We start from the raw sequence: 18,610 nt of genomic DNA on the forward strand, positions 1-18,610 counted from the left end.
TTTTGCTTAATTCAAAAAAAATTTTTTTTTTTTGATTAATTCAAGATTTATTTGCTTAATTCAAGGTTTTGTTTTGTTTTTTGCTTAATTCAAGATTTTTTGCTTAATTCAAGCAAAAAAAAAAAAAAAATCTGCCAGTGGAACAAGTGAAAATGATCCTGGTAAGATTTCTTGAAATAAGATTTTCCAGATCTATCGTCTAAAAATAGGTTCTTACATCTCACTGAAAAGTTACTCATTAGGTGATTCTGTCTTATTTTAAGTGTGATGAGATGTTTGGACTAGAAATGAGAAAAATACACTTGGTAAGATTGAGATTTTTTCCAGTGTAAATTAATTAATAACCAAATAAACTACTACTACTAGAACCACTCCTCTACCCAATCCTCCATTATTTTTTTAGCCACTGGATTTTTTATCGTAGTAAAACTGGCTCAGGAATAACTCAGTAACTGATCACGTTCTTCATCCAATAGAGCTGTAACACTGTGTACTCCATGAGAACCCTTTCAATATCTTTCACAAAGCAGACGTTCAACTCCTAATGAATTAGCTCCTTAATGTGTGTGTGCGTGTGTGTGTGTGTGTGTGTGTTTGCATGTGCACGTGAAAGGAAGAGTCGAGAACAGACAGACAGTCGTTGTATGAGTGTGTGTGTTTGTGTGCGTTTGTGGAAAAGCTGTTGAAGGGAAGTGTCCGTCACAGACAGTGACAGGCGAGGGTGGAGGAAGTGGGGGGGTGGGGGGGTTTGCTGCATTCTCCGCCATAATGCTGAGTGACACAGTGCCTGGTGGAGCTGTTACTCAGAGGGATGGCCTGCGACACAACTGCGACACAACTGTCCAATCAATAGCAGTCAGTGTCTCCTGCCTGCATGCATTCACCACCACTCGCACACATACAGCAGAATTTTTCCTCTACACTGTAAAAAATGACTTCTAAAAAGGTGTGGGGGGGGGGGAGCCTTATTTCTAGAACATTTATCTTTATTTTTCATATATTTAGAAAAAAGCTTGCCAAGCAATTTTTACACGAGAAAAATATTCGGGGTTTTTTTGAAATTATCTTTTTTTTTTCAAGCAGCATTATCTTATCAGCATTTTACATCATGTATATAACTTCTATATATGTAAAGAAAAACAAACAACAAACAAAAAATACTCACACAGGGGAGCAATAAAAAATTCTTATTTAAAAAAAAAAAAAAAATCTAACTTTTTCTTAATAAGATTTTCCAGCTAATATCAAGCCGGATTTTTCCTAGTAACAAGGTATGGCAATATTTTGCAAATTGTCCAAGCAAAGGACCGGATTGTTTTACTTATTTTCAGCTGAAACCACCTGCACAACGTCGCAATTTAAGAATCTGAAGAAATGACAGCAACTTCTATTTAACCATTTATTGTTATTTACAGCCTTAAAACATGACAAAAAAAACAAAAAAGTAGGACCAATGGCCCTGTAGATTACCGGCCAAATTAAAAGTTTTGGGAAATGTATCCAGATGCCATTTATTCTCACCCAGTTCTGTGTATTTATTCTATTACAGAAATAGCCCATGTTGGTGGTGATGGTCATATTCCAATCCGATCTGTAAAAAATTCAAATTCTAACTTGATATCATTGATACTGATTTATTGGATCAATCCACTTCCTATCTGTTATAATGGGAAAAATTTTCAAAGTCGCACCAAATCCAGAATCAGATCCGGATTGAAATAATTTCAATACCTTGTGCTGACATCATCATACAGAAGCTGTATACCAGTGTTTCTCAAACTGTGGGGCAGGCCCCCCTGGGGGGGGGGCGCGAAGGCTTTCCAGGGGGGGCGTGGGATCACTCCTAGGTGTTTTGTTTTTTTTCTTCAGGTTAGAACAGTGGTTCTCAAACTTTTTCTGTCGGGCCCCCCTTTGGACCATGAAATATCTCCAAGCCCCCCTCAACCCCAACAGCATTGTACCTGTGGTGCAATTATTACTTTTATTGAAAGAAACATCAATATCGTTAGAATATTTTTTGCTTTTCCTTGAATAATTTGTTGTGCAAATTAAAAATAACTTCGATTTTTGAATGAACAATATAAATGACCTCAACAAAACTGCTCCCTGAGACATGATTTTTCCAATTAAAAATAGGAAATGTGTAATTATCTTACAACTATGACAATAAGGTAATTTTTTTTGTAGAACAACAAACAAATTTTGGTAACAAAGATGAACATTTTAACAATATCAGTGGCTGTAATGAGCCTGTTTCCATTGCACATCTCAGAACATTAAAGTGCAATCTGTACAAACTGTGCAAAACCAGAAACATTGCACATGTTTCTTTTCCAGTCCAATCCTTGTCCATTCTCCAAACTTAAACTCTTGGTCTAGTCTAGTGACAAATCACCATGGCAGTAGATTTGTTTGTTGTACGTCCCTAAAATGAGTCCAGGGTGCTCCAACGCTAAAACATTAGTTCCACCTGATACATGTTCTAACCTGAAGAAAAAAAACGAAACACCTAGGAATGATCCCATGCCCCCCCTGGAAAGCCTTCGCGCCCCCCAGTTTGAGAAACACTGGGTTAGAACATGTATCAGGTGGAACTAATGTTTTAGCTTTTGTCTGCTAGCTAAAATTGCTTGAGGGAAATAAACCGATTTTATATCAATCCGACATTGACAAAGACAAAAACGAAGGGAATTTTACCCAGAATTTTCATACGTTTTAGTTAGTTTTGTAAACACACAATACAGTTTCAGTTAGTTATCGTTTTTTTTTCTTTTAGACATAGTTTTTATTTATTTCACTTAACGAAAATGTTTTTACAATTCCAGTTTTCGTCATTTCGTTAGTTTTCGTTAACGATAATAACCTTGGACCAGATTTAGGAATATTAGGTTTATTTCTAGCAGGGTATATTTTTTACAGTGTACAGTGGGTTTATCAAAACAACATGATGTGTCTGATTATCCAAACAACTACGAATTTGTTGCGTATTCACTGACAACTTTCAGTCTATTATATGAATGGTCCTACAGTCGCCAGTCAAACGCCACAGAGACGTCTACAGACATAAAGTGGCAAAATAATCAGTGATTTTGCATTCGACTGCACACTGTGCATTGTGCGCTGATGAATGCTGTCAGCTGGAACACATTAACAAAAATGAGCATAATGGAGCATTTTCCAATTTCATTTAAATAGATTATTGCACCGCTCACATGTACAATACAATTATTATGCTCTGTATTACAAAGGCACACAGGGTGACTTTTGTTCACTGTAATTTGTGACACTGCACTTGAGTCAGCTGGTCTCACCCGACCTGTCACCGAACACTCTGATTAGATGGATGGATTTATTCTCAGCGCCACAGCAAGGAAACAATGAGGAGAACTATGACGTCTGACAGACTCTCAAAAAAAAAAAAATAAATAAAATAAAATAAAAAATGCACCAATAGAAAGCAGCGCCGCTCTGAGAATGTATATGAAACAGGACATGAGGGGCTAAAAATTCAAACCAGATGTAGACTAATGTCATAAAGCAAGTTCGGAAGCACTTTGAGTCTATTTTAAGAATAAGTATTTACTGGGATAAAAGAGAAACTACGGCCGTTTCTCAACATGAGTTCTTGTCTGTTCTTCTGTTCTTCCTGTAACTACATTATTAAGCAAAAAAAATCTTGAATTAAGCAAAAAAAAATTTTGAATTAAGTAAAAAAAACCTTGAAATACACACAAAAAAAATCGTGAATAAAGCAAAAAATCTTGAATTAAGCAACAAAAAATCTTGAATTAGGCAAAAAAAAAAAAAAAAAATCTTGAATTGGCAAAAAAAAAAAAATTAAATCTTGAAATAAGCAAAAAAAAAAAAAAAAAATCTTAAATTAGGAAAAAAAAAAAACTTGAATTAAGCAAAAAAATCTTGAATAAAGCAAAAAAAAAAAAAAAAGCTAGAATCAAGCAAAAAAAAAACAAAAACAACTTGAATTAAGCTGAAATCAATCAATCAATCTTGAATTAAGCAAAAAAAAAAAAAAAAAAACTTGAATTAACCTCCTAAGACCCAGGAAATGTCAGCAAAGTATAAGCTTTTTTTTTGTTTTTTTCTTAAATAAGTGCCTATATTGGAAACATCATGATGCAACAGTTTTTTTTACTTGGTAAGATTTGAATTTTTGCAGTACAGCACACTATGTTAATTTTTTGCAGCAAGTCCAAAGAAGCACCCCAGTCATTTTTATGCCAAAAAATTTTGAATTAAGTAAAAAACCTTGAAATACACACAAAAAAAATCGTGAATGAAGCAAAAAATCTTGAATTAAGCAACAAAAAATCTTGAATTAAGCAACAAAAAATCTTGAATTAGGCAAAAAAAAAAAACCAAAAAAATCTTGAATTGGCAAAAAAAAAAAAAAAAAAAAAAAAAAAAAAAAAAAATTAAATCTTGAAATAAGCAAAAAAAAAAAAAAAAAAAAAATCTTGAATTAGGAAAAAAAAAAACTTGAATTAAGCAAAAAAATCTTGAATAAAGCAAAAAAAAAAATCTAGAATCAAGCAAAAACAAAAAAAAAAACAACTTGAATTAAGCTGAAATCAATCAATCAATCAATCAATCAATCAATCAATCAATCTTGAATTAAGCAAAAAAAAAAAAAAAAAAAACTTGAATTAACCTCCTAAGACCCAGGAAATGTCAGCAAAGTATATGCTTTTTTTTTGTTTTTTTCTTAAATAAGTGCCTATATTGGAAACATCATGATGCAACAGTTTTTTCACTTGGTAAGATTAGAATTTTTGCAGTACAGCACATTATGTTTATTTTTTGCAGCGAGTCCAAAGAAGCACCCCAGTCATTTCTATGCCAAACCCTACGCTATAACTACATTATTAAGCATAAAAAATCTTGAATTAAGCAAAAAAACATCTTGAATTAAGTAAAAAAAAAAACCTTGAAATACACACCAAAAAAAATCTTGAATAAAGCAAAAAATCTTGAATTAAGCAACAAAAAATCTTGAATTAGGCAAAAAATAATAATCTTGAATTGGCAAAAAAAAAAAAAAATCTAGAATCAAGCAAAAAAAAAAACCCAACAACTTGAATTAAGCTGAAATAAATAAATAAATAAATCTTGAATTAAGCAAAAAAAAAAAAAAAAAAAACTTGAATTAACCTTCTAAGACCCAGGAAATGTCAGCAAAGTACAAGCTTTTTTTGTTTTTTTCTTAAATACGTGCCTATATTGGAAACATTATGATGCAACAGTTTTTTCAGATGCAGTTTTTAAAAATTTATGGAATGTCCTTTGTGGTGGACAGTTTTCTTTTCTTTCTTTTTTGTATAAAGTTGTGAAACTCGTGTCCACAGGAAAGAAAACCCATAGCTGGGTCTGAGGAGGTGAAGCAAAAAAAATCTTGAATTAAGCAAAAAAAAAAAAAATCTGCCAATGGAACAAGTGAAAATTTCTTGGTAAGATTTCTTGAAATAACATTTTCCAGGTCTATTGTCAAAAAAATTAATTCTTATATCTCACTGAAAAGTTCCTCTTTAGGTGATTCTGTCTTATTTTAAGTGTGATGAGATATTTTGATTAGAAATGACAAAAATACACTGGGTAAGATTTGAATTTTTGCAGTGTATGGGTGCTTCTATGCTAAAAATTCAAACCAGATGTAGACTAATGATACGAAGTAAGTTTGGAAGCACTTTGGGTCTTTTCTAAAAATACTTACTGAGATAAAAGAGAAACTATTTTTCAGATAAAAAACATTTTCATTTTTTTTAAATATATTTTTTGTTATACAAAAATCCACATGTAACAAGGTAAGAAGGACACCAAAGTTTCGCGCTACTATTTTTTGGAAGATCTTTTTATTCTCTCGCAGCTACATTTTGGGAATCTAACTAATTATCTAAGGCAGAGCGTTTGACAAAAATGACCGCTGTTGCAAAATCACTCACGATTTATTTGTGTTTAAATGGGCAGGTTCTGCATGTAACGTGAGTGGACACGATGGGTTACACTGGAAAAAATCAAAATCATACCAAGTGTATTTTTCTCATTTCTGGTCAAAATATCTCATCACAATTAAAATAAGACATAATCACCTACAGAGTAACTTTTCAGTGAGATATAAGAACTGATTTTTAGACAATAGATCTGGAAAATCTAATTTGAAGAAAATTTACCAAGATAATTCTCACGTTCCATTGGCAGATTTTTTTTTTTTGCTTAAACTAAGCAAAAAATCTTGAATTAAGTTAAAAAAAAAAAAAAAAAAAATCTGCCAATGGAACAAGTGAAAATGCTCTTGGTAAGATTTCTTGAAATAACATTTGCCAGATCTATTGTCTAAAAATTAATTCTTATATCTCACTGAAAAGTTCCTCTTTAGGTGATTCTGTCTTATTTTAAGTGTGATGAGATATTTTGATTAGAAATGACAAAAATACACTGGGTAAGATTTGAATTTTTGCAGTGTATGGGTGCTTCTATGCTAAAAATTCAAACCAGATGTAGACTAATGATACGAAGTAAGTTTAGAAGCACTTTGGGTCTATTCTAAAAATACTTACTGAGATAAAAGAGAAACTATTTTTCAGATAAAAAACATTTTCATTTTTTTTTAATATATTTTTTGTTATACAAAAATCCACATGTAACAAGGTAAGAAGGACACCAAAGTTTCGCGCTACTATTTTTTCGAATATCTTTATTCTCTCGCAGCTACATTTTGGGAATCAAACTAATTATCTAAGGCAGAGCGTTTGACAAAAATGACCGCTGTTGCAAAATCACTCACGATTTATTTGTGTTTATATGGGCAGGTTCCGCATGTAACGTGAGTGGACACGATGGGTTACACACAAAACCTGGAATGAGACTGAGATTCATGAAAAACCTGCATGTCTGGATTAGAAAAACCACTAAGATCCTCAAATTTAACACAGTGTCTTTATTTATAGCGCTATATAAAACCATTTACAGCCATGTTTTCAGATCAAATGCACTGACACCTAGGTAGCTTTTCATGTCCCAATTTTGGCCCCAATATTTGATTAAAAATTCATTAATTTTGAGATGACTCAGAGCAAGAGTGTAATTTTTTTTGCATTTATGTGAGGTCATCATTAGGTACATCCCGGGGGGAAATATGTCAAATTTCTCTTTTATAATTGGGTCTAAAAAGTGACTATGGTACCAAAATTAACCCAGTTTCTTAGAAGCGGCCACATAGAAATAATTAAAATGATCAAATCTCATTTTAAATTGAACCGTAAATGTGACTTCATACTGTGTGTCGCTATAATTGTTGCTCTGCTTTATATCATCACGTATGAGCAAATGTTGTTTCATTCTCTGAACAGTGAATTTGTGCAGCAGATGGGACTTAAGGAAACCAGAACGCAAACACTTGAGCAGCAGCAGCTCCAGTTTTAAAGCTCAGCCACTTGTAAAACTGCAGATGTACCGCTGAAAAACAATGCACGAACATGTATACATGTGTTTTCTGTGCATGTCTACACAGTTTATACAGGTACAATAAATTATACAAACATTCAGAACACCAACTAGACTAAAGCTGCTGTAACACTGGAGGTTCATTATCCACGACAGCACACAGTTGGAAAGTAAATACCTGAGCGGTTGTTCAATGCACTGTACACTCCACTGCACATGGAGGTTGAATAGAAGAATCACCACATCAGTTACCTTGAATTTTTTTCTGTATTTACATTTACACATGCTTGTGTTATTATTACAATGCTGCATTTTCATTATCAGAAAAGATATTTAACCCATAAAGAGCCAAACATCCACTATCAACCAAAAACATCTACTGATATAAACTGTTTAATACCTGTTGATCCACTAATTCAGGGGTTCCCAAAGTGGGGTACGCGTACCGCCATGGGGTACTTGGAAGAAGCCCAGGGGGTACTTGAAATTTTTTGGGAAAAATACATAAAAAAAAAAAAGTCATCATGCACCAAATACAAAATAAATAATGACAATTAATGTTGAAATATAAAATACAATAAATACATTCATATAATAGTTTTATTGTTAATCATCTTGTTTAAGCTTTGGTAACATTTTAAGAACATTTCTATTTTATATTATTTGAGATGAGTTTATTTGCGTCACGAAGTAATTATTTTTTGTTGATGAAAGGTTCATTTATTCATTCGTGACCATTTCATTTATTAAAGAGGAGACTTTTCAGTTGATATTTTACACAAAATTTGCTTATAAAGATTTGTTATTTTTAAGATATTAACATTAAATATGTTGTTTGTTTACAAAGTTTTGTAAACAAAAAATATGTATATGTATGTGTACATATATATGTATATGTATATATATATGTATGTATACGTATATACATGTATGTATGTGTGTGTGTGTATATATGTATGTATATATATATATATATATATATATATATATATATATATACACACACACACATATACACATATGTGCGTGTGTGTGTGTGTGTATATATATATATATATATATATATATATATATATATATATTTATATATTTCAACGGGTACTCCACTGTAAAAAGTTTGAGAACCACTGCACTAATCCTATCAATCCATGTAAATAATTGGTGTAAAATACAGTTTTTCATCTTTTCATCTTCATCAGATATGACCCATTTGGACGTTTAAAGGCTCCGTAGTTACCATGGAAACAGCATCATCTTCTACAACATTGATTCACCAGTAGAGAGTAGAGAGATTTTACTGAAAAAGTCAGTTTTTTCTGTTTTCTTTGCTTTGGCATGATAACCCTTAAATTCGATTTCAGCATGATGATTAAAATATATGATCTGTAAATAAATATAGAAAAATACCTGATTTTCAAAAATGCAATAAAATGAATATAAAATGTAAACACTGATTCACCAGTAAAACCCATGGAGTTGGATCAGCAACAGTGGATGAAGATACTGGGTTTATGTTCAGTTAATGATAGATTTGACTACAAAAAGTCCCTTTTTCTTCAGTTTTCTCTGTTTCTGATGTAATAACCATCAACTTTAATCTGAGTTTTTTTATGAACATCTACATGAACACTGAATTAAATGTAAGAAAATACATGATTTACACTGAAAAAATGCAAAATACAGAGGATAATGTCAGAATAAATGGTGATAAATAACTTAACAAAGGGTAAAAATAGAGAAAAATTAATTTGGGAATTGACACAAAACTAGCCCTGGGTCTTTATGGGTGAAAAAGGTCACATGACTGTATATTAACTCCCTCTATTGGCTGAACTGAACCAGTCCATTACAGTGAATGTATTTTAGTATGCTCACAATCTGCCTTTATTATTAACATGTACTGACACATACATCTGTTGTCTGCCTGTCAATTTTCCAGACATTATGTTCTATTCACGTTATTCTGTCTGTTTTATACAAGATAGATTGAAAGTTTAGCTGATTTTATGTGATTTAACTCATAAAAACCCAAACATCCACCATCAACTGAAAGCATCTACTGATCTAAACTGTTTAATATTACTGATATATTTGCGGAAAAAGTCACTTTTTCTTCAGTTTTCTCTGATTCTGATACAAAAACCCTCAACTTTAATCTAAGCTTTTATGAACATCTATATCACAGGTGTCAAACATGCGGCCCGGGGGCCAAATCTGGCCCGCCAAAGGGTCCAATCCGGCCTGCAGGATGAATTTGTGAAATGCAAAAATTACACTGAAGATATTAACAATCAACGGTGTCAAAATTATTTTATTTCAGGTTCCACATACAGACACATACAGTCCAATTAGATTTCAAGTGGGTGAGAACCAGTAAAATATTATTATTATAATAAACTATACATAATGACAAGCCCAGATTTTCTCTTTGTTTTTTGGTGTAAAAAAGTAAAATTACATGAAAATGTTTACATTACCAAACTATACATTTACAAAAAATGTGAATAACCTGAAGTTTAAAAAAAAAAAAAAAAAAAAGAGTACTTTAAGTTTAAATGATTCAGAAATATTGAATTGAGATGGCAGATGTGTTTTTGTTGTTGACTTTTTTTTTTTTTAATTTGTTATTATTATGGCGTAAATGCTCGATGCTGGACACATTTAAGTTGACGTAAGCAGTGTATTAGTTGAAAAGGATAGGCAAAAAAATAAGCTTTTGCTTCTAGCCTTTTCCTTTTTTGGTTTTTATGTTTATTACAATTGATGTACTGAGTACAATGACTGATGTAAAACCAAAAATAAATGTATTCATTCATTCATTCATTCATTCATTCAAATAGGAACAAATGGAAATGTCTTAAGAAAAGTTTACCAATATTCTGCCTGTTCCTAAATGTTTTGCGCAATTGTTATGCACATGTGTAAATGATAAACCGAGGCAGAATATTGTTAAAATCGCACTTGTTTTTCTTAAGACAATTCAAGTTGTTCATGTTATTCAGATTTTTAAGGAAACTTTGTAGATGTAAACCTGATCATAATATAATTTTACTTTTTTCACTGTTATTATTTTACTGGTTTGGCCCTCTGCAGATCAAATTGGGCTGAATGGGGAACTGAACTAAAATGACTTTGACACCCCTGACCTATATGATCAGTGAATTAACTATAGGAAAATACCTGATTTTCAATGAAAAAAATGCAAAATAAATGGGGATAAATTGCTTATAAAAGGTTAAATCTAGAATAAAATTCCTTTGGGAACAGAGACAACGGTAGCAGTGTGTGTTTGCGGTTGAATTCTGTGCATGTTGTTGTGTGTGCAGGTGTCCTGTCTGTCACCAGTGGGGGATGAAGCCACCCACGGGGGGGCCGAAGGGGCCTGGGCGGTGTGTCTGGACCCCAAATACAGCCTGAGCCACAGGATACACAGCAAACACTGCAGGGTCTACTCGTTTGGGTGGGTACGAATACACACACACACACACACACACACACACACACACACACAAATGCTTTGCTTGACACCTTTTTGCCGTTAATCAGCAAAAAATTCTCTAATTACCCATCAGCATATTCAGATTTAAGTGGTCTGAGAGGAAACAGGAATTCTACCACTGAAACTAACCCTGGGCTAGGATAGAATAGAATAGAATAGAATAGAATAGAATAGAATAGAATAGAATAGAATAGAATAGAATAGAATAGAATAGAATAGAATAGAATAGAATAGAATAGAACAAAAAAGAATAGAATAGAACAGAACAGAATAGAATAGAATAGAACAAAAAAGAATAGAATAGAACAGAACAGAACAGAACAGAATAGAATAGAATAGAATAGAATAGAATAGAATAGAATAGAATAGAATAGAATAGAATAGAATAGAATAGAACCGAAGATTAAAGAACAGAATGGAAAAGAATGGAACAGAACAAAATAGAAAAGAGCACAATATAATTGAAAAGAATAGAACAAAACAGAAAAGAATGGAACAGAATAGAATAGAATAGAATAGAATAGAATAGAATAGAATAGAATAGAATAGAATAGAATAGAATAGAACAAAAAAGAATAGAACAGAAAAGAAAAGAATAGAACAGAATAGAGAATAATATAGAACAGAATAGAATATTAAAGAATAGAATAGAATAGAATAGAATAGAATAGAATAGAATAGAATAGAATGAAACAGAAAAGAAGAGAAGAGAATAGAAGAGAAGAGAAGAGAACAGAATAGAACAAAACAGAATAGAATAGAATAGAACAAAACAGAATAGAATAGAATAGAATAGAACAAAACAGAATAGAATAGAATAGAATAGAATAGAATAGAATAGAATAGAATAGAATAGAATAGAACCGAAAATAAAAGAACAGAATGGAACAGAACGAAATAGAAAAGAGCACAATATAATTGAAAAGAATAGAACAAAACAGAAAAGAATGGAACAGAATAGAATAGAATAGAATAGAATAGAATAGAATAGAATAGAACAAAAAAGAATAGAACAGAAAAGAAAAGAATAGAACAGAATAGAGAATAATATAGAACAGAATAGAATATTAAAGAATAGAATAGAATAGAATGAAACAGAAAAGAAGAGAATAGAAGAGAAGAGAACAGAATAGAACAAAACAGAATAGAATAGAATAGAACAAAACAGAATAGAATAGAATAGAATAGAATAGAATAGAACCGAAAATAAAAGAACAGAATGGGACAGAACGAAATAGAAAAGAGCACAATATAATTGAAAAGAATAGAACAAAACAGAAAAGAATGGAACAGAATAGAATAGAATAGAATAGAATAGAAAAGAATAGAACAAAAAAGAATAGAACAGAAAAGAAAAGAATAGAACAGAATAGAGAATAATATAGAACAGAATAGAATATTAAAGAATAGAATAGAATAGAATAGAATAGAATAGAATAGAATAGAATAGAATAGAATAGAATAGAATAGATCTAAGGGGAATAAATGTACCGTATGGATAGAAATATGACGTATAAATACATATAAAAGTACACAGATGACTCAGTCCAAAAATTTGCCTGTGAGTAGAAAAATGTGCGATGTAGAAACATGTGACTGACGCTCAGATCAGCCACTGACAGTAACACTTGTCTTTGGGTATGACTCAACATGGACACCTGGAGAAGGGGTGAAATGGCCCCAGGTTCATCTACACTACTGTCCATGAAGTTGGAATAAAACATATTTACGTCTTCTCATGGAACGACTGTGAAAACATGATTTATCCTTGTTCGATAAAGTATAATTGGAATTATTGTACCAGATCAAAGGTGATTACTGACATGTAGAAACAGGAATAAAAACAGGAATGGGTCTGAAAAGTAAATTATTCCAACTTTATATTTACTGTTTAGAATTGGCCCAAGAAAAGAGAGCGACAGATGGAATATTTATTTTAAAATCTAATATTCGAACATAAAATATGACCCCTACCCACACAGAATGATCTAGTTTGATGTTGTCACAGAATGAAAACAACACGATGTATATGATCTGTAGAAAAATGGCAGTGTTCATAACATTACATCGGAGGCTGTCAGCGTTTTATCTACTGATGTGATAAAGTTATTCTGAGCATCTGTTCTGTGACAGGCTGGGATGTATCCTGCCCCAGTTGTAGCGGATGTCACTTCAACAATGATAATTTTGGATTTCTTCTTGTCATACAGCCGGTAAAATTCAGCTTTTGTTCTACTTTTTCATCGGAGCGACGGCGATTTTACACACAATAGGAAAGGGGTTGTCTCTAAGTCCCTCATTAGCCTTGTCTTCACATTTCAACGGCTAATTGGTCACTGAGCTTAAACGTATTCAGCTTCTGTCTGAATGTGTGTGTTCGCTGAAACCGAATCCAGATATTCGGCTGATTATTTGAAGCCATATTTTAATTATAAATGATCTTTTTTCTACATACGGTTGAGCCAAAATTGTAGAAAACATATTTTTAATTTGTTGAGTTATAGAATAAAATTGTCTTCATTGTCATTGTGTGTTCCAGTCAGGGCAACCATATGTAAAAATTAATGGATGGATGGATGGATGGATGGATGGATGGATGGATGGATGGAAGGACGGACGGACAGACGGATAGATAATTATGTAAGATAGATAGATAGATAATTAACAAAATTAATACAAATTAGTAAAAAAACAAAAAAGAAAATAAAGGAAAAATGGACAAATATAAGCATAAAAAACAACAAATGGCAAAATTAGGTGGGAAAAATGAAATAAATTAGACTAAATTAATTAAAAAGTGAACAGAAATGTCAAGAAAATTGACAAAATCACAGATTTTCACTGAAAAATGCTAAATACAGAGAATGACATTATAATAAATTGGGGATGAATCACTTAAGAAAAGGTTAAAAATAGAGAAAAAAATCATTTGGGAACTGCCATAAAAGAAGCGATAGATAGATAGATAGATAGATAGATAGATAGATAGATAGATAGATAGATAGATAGATAGATAGATAGATAGATAGATAGATAGATAGATAGATAGATAGATAGATAGATAGATAGATAGATAGATAGATAGATAGATAGATAGATAGATAGATCATAAAATTAGAACAGAGCGAATATAAAATTACAAAAACTAAAAATCAAAATAAGAAAATAGGATATAAAATTTTACAAAAAGTAAAATAAGACTAGAACTAAAGTAGAATAAAAAAAATAGACATAAAATATGAATACACACAATATTAATAATTTTTTTCTTGCTGTTACTAATTTAGCTCTCTTACATCTGCTTCTTCATATTATTATTATTATTATTATTATTATTATTATTATTATTATTAATAATTACTTACATTATTATTACTTACATACTTATATTACTCATATATTGTTGTTATGACCACTATTACTGTTATAACTTTATTATAACTTTTATTCTGTGATTATTAAACTAAATATATATATATATGTATATATATATATATATATATATATATATATATACACACGTACAGACACACACATATAAACATACTGTGCCTACTACAATATTCTTATATTATAAAAGCGAAGTGGACTCTGTGTGTGTCTGTGTCTGTCTCAGGTATCACACTAAATCCATAAAGCGCTGACTGCTGCAGTTTGTCATATTTGTGTATTTTCGGTCGAGGATCAGACTAGCGTAAACGGCAAGTTGATAGGACCGATATTTTGGGAGATATTAGTAATTTTGGAATACAATGGCCTCCCAACGGCCAATCACGTTGCTATGCTCAGAATCATAGAATCATCACTGAAGTGGGTTACCTAGCAACAGATAAAAAATAGAGCCACGTTGCCATGGTGTCAGATTTCATGTGCAGAAACAGACATGACAGCTGAGAGGTTATTCAACTGAAAATGCCAGTGGAATTTACCAAGAAAGGAAAGGAACAAACTGGATCAGAGGATCTAGAACCTGTGGGTCCCCACAGGTTAATGCACTAATTATATCATATTATAACATAATAAGATACTTATTATTATTATTATTATTATTATTATTATTATTATTATTATTATTATTATTTACTACTTTGCCACTTGTTTCTACTTGTACTTTCATTCTGTGATAATTAAACTATATATATATACATACATATGCATATTATGCATACTATAATATTATAACACATTAAGATACTAATTATTATATTATTACAACTTTGCCACTTTTTCACTACTGTTTTTTATAGTTAATGTCGTGCTATTTTCTTGTGGTATTTCTTGTGTGTATATCTGGTGTTGTGCTGCTATTGGAAGATCAATTTCTAATCTAATCAAATCGAATCAAATCGAATCAAATCGAATCTGATCTAATCTAATCTGTTCTATTCTCATCTAATCTGATTTGATCTGATCCAACCTGATCTGATCTATTTTAATGTAATCTAATCAGATCAGATGTGATCTAATCTAATCTGATCTATTTTAATGTAATGTAATCTAATCAGATGTGATCTAATCTAATCTGATCTATTTTAATCTAATCTAATCAGATCTGATCTAATCTATTTTATTCTAATCTAATCTAATCTGATCTAATGTAATATAACCTAATCTAATCTAATCTACTCTGATCTATTTTAATCTAATCTAATCTAACCTAATCTGATCTAATCTGATCTATTTTATTCTAATCTAATCTAATCTAATATAACCTAATCTAGTCTAATATGATCTTTTTTTCTATTCTAATCTAATATGATCTCATCTAATATAGCCTCATCTAATCTAATCTGATCTATTTTATTCTAATATAATATAATATAATATAATATAACCTAATCTAATCTAGTCTAATCTGATTGAATCTAATCTGATCTATTTTATTCGAATTGAATCTAATCTAATCTAATCTAACCTAATCTAATATAATATAATATTAACTAGAAGCACTCGGAGAGCGCAGACCAAGGCTGATCAGTGGCCCCCCCCGTGCCCCCCCCACCCCACCCCCGATCACCACCAAAATTTAATCATTTCTTCCTTATCCCATTTCCAACAAACCCTGAAAATTTCATCCAAATCTGTCCATAACTTTTTGAGTTATGTTGCACACTAACGGACAGACAAACAAACAAACAAACAAACAGACAAACAAACAAACCCTGGCAAAAACATAACCTCCTTGGCGGAGGTAACAATACTAACAGTATGTTAATATTTTTATGTTATAACACAAAAGGAGAAGTAAATATCCTTCTTTTTACCTTCACCGTAAACATGATGACACGTCTCCTTCCTCTCCCTCACTGACATCTAATCCTGGGTCTAGTCTGCCGTCCACGGCCTGTTTGACCTTCTTTAAACTCAGAGTCAATCACTTCCAGTTTGCTTCATGTCCTGGATCAGCCGGGCCAAGTACCACATGCTGGACCTCCACTGCCCTGGGGTTTGGGGGTGGGAGGGTGGGGGGGGGTGTCTAAGGGGATTTGGCAGCTACGCAGACACAGAGTTTATTAATTCGACTGTTGAGAGAAAGCACAGGTGTGTTGGCACTGATGCAGGAGGTCAAAGGTCAAATATGGAGATCGGAGGAAAACATATCTGATATCTTCTGGCTGATACACTGTAAGCCCAGACTTTGTATTTACTAAAATGATTTAATTACAATGCACTTAAATGATTTCAGTTTTATTCCATTACTATAAAATGTTCAGTATATTCTACTAATTTGTAGACACAGTCGAAAATACGGAAAAGTTGAAGCTGAATGGAATTAAATCACTAAGTTTTAGTCATGACCACACCTTTTTATCTCTGCATTGCATTGTGGGTATTGGGCATGTTGTTGAAAATGTGTTATTTTTCTGTGCAGGGGTTCAGCGGGGTTGTGGTGTTAGTGTTCATTTGAATTTAATGTGTGTATGGCAGTGTTTATTGGCCTTTTTGTGTTTTTGTATTTTTGTAGAGCTGCACCATGAGTAAAAGCCACAGCCCCAACAATCGGTTTCCTGTTCATCTACAATTGACTTTGTTTTATAAAATCTTAATGCTTTGCCAAATTAAAAGCACTTCCTGTACTGGTAAATTATATTGTGCTAACTTCCTGCCTAACTTCCATCCATGCTACATTATATTAAGTTGAATAATTAAAAAAAGCAATTTATACTGCAAAAGATTTTAGTTAACATCAACTTAGAATTGAATACAATGAACTGAAGATATTAAGTCTAACTTTCAACTATGTCGACGAATGAGTAGAATATACTGAACATTTTATAGTAATGGAATAAAACTGAAATCATTTAAGTGCATTGTAATTAAAGCACTTCAGTGAATACAAAGTCTGGGCTTACACTGTAGATGGGAAGTCACTCCTGTCGACAAAAACATGCAAACGCACCAAAAACCAGAGAAGTTCCATCATGTGTCCCGTCTCTAATATATGCAAACATTTTACCGTTTGACCTGAATAGAAGCTGGAGAACATGTGACTCACTCTCCTCCGATTTTTCATGTTAATGGAAGCCGCATTACCATTTTTCCTCCTATCTCACTGATCCCTTAAGACCTCCGGAATGAATTCAATTTACGCTTAGTCGCCCCTCAAGTCTGGCTAATATACTAACAGTGCACCAACCAAAAAAAAAAAAAAAATGGAATTCTAAGAAAAACAGTTAATTCATGAGTAACAGAACAATCCTCTGAGCTTGGTCAAACATTTAATCAAGTCAAAACCGTTTTCTGAAGTTTCATTTTTCTGGATGTGCACACTGTTCTGTCCCCTGTGTGACCTAGATTCAAAACACACACACACACACACACACACACACACACACACACACACACACACACACACACACACACACACAGTCAAACTTCTTGGTCATACTGTTGTTGAATCTATGCCAGGTATGTCGAGTATCCTATTCTCAGGAGGGTTCTGCTTCACTGTGCAGGAGACTAGCAAAGCCCTTAACTCAGGGGTGTCAAACATGTGGCCCGGGGGCCAAATGTGGCCCACCAAAGGTTCCGATCTGGCCTCTGGGATGAATTTACAAAGTGCAAAAATTCCACACTTTTGAGCTGATTTAAGGAAAAAACAATTTTTGCTTGAATTAAGGAAAAAATCTAGAACTAAGTCTATATATATATATATATATATATATATATATATATATATATATATATATATATATCTTCAATTAAGTAAAAAAAAAAAAAAAAATCTTCAATTGAGTAAAAAAAAAATTCTTCAATTAAGCCAAACAAAAAACCCATCTCAAATTAGGAAAAAAATCTTGAATTAAGCCAAAAAACAAAAATCTTGAATTAAGCCAAAAAAAAAAAATCTTCAATTAAGTAAAAAAAAATCTTCAATTAAGCCAAAAAAAATCTCAAATTTAGCAAAAAATCTTCAGTTAAGCCAAAAAAATCTTGAATTAAGTCCCCAAAAAATCTTCAATTAAGTAAAAAAAAATTCTTCAATTAAGCCAAAAAAGAATCTCAGATTTAGCAAAAAATCTTGAATAAAGCCAAAAAAAATCTTTAATTAAGTAAAAAAAAAAAAAAAAATCGTTGAATTAACGCAAAAAAAAAAAATTCTTCAGTTAAGTAAAAAAAAAAATCTTGAATTAAGCAAAAGAAAAAAAAAAA

At 31.8% G+C, this 18,610-nt stretch overlaps 1 protein-coding gene across 1 annotated transcript in view; it reads left to right on the plus strand.

Annotated features, from left to right (window-relative positions):
- The window catches only part of mettl24 (methyltransferase like 24), a 169,795-nt gene that overhangs the window by 119,049 nt on the left and 32,136 nt on the right, over window positions 1-18,610 (plus strand). The window contains exon 3 of the mRNA XM_030129322.1: window positions 10,785-10,918. Within this exon, the coding sequence (XP_029985182.1) occupies window positions 10,785-10,918 (134 nt within the window). The remainder of the gene's footprint in view (window positions 1-10,784; window positions 10,919-18,610) is intronic.

Source organism: Sphaeramia orbicularis, chromosome 24, assembly GCF_902148855.1.
Source record: "Sphaeramia orbicularis chromosome 24, fSphaOr1.1, whole genome shotgun sequence".
Taxonomy (NCBI): domain Eukaryota; kingdom Metazoa; phylum Chordata; class Actinopteri; order Kurtiformes; family Apogonidae; genus Sphaeramia; species Sphaeramia orbicularis.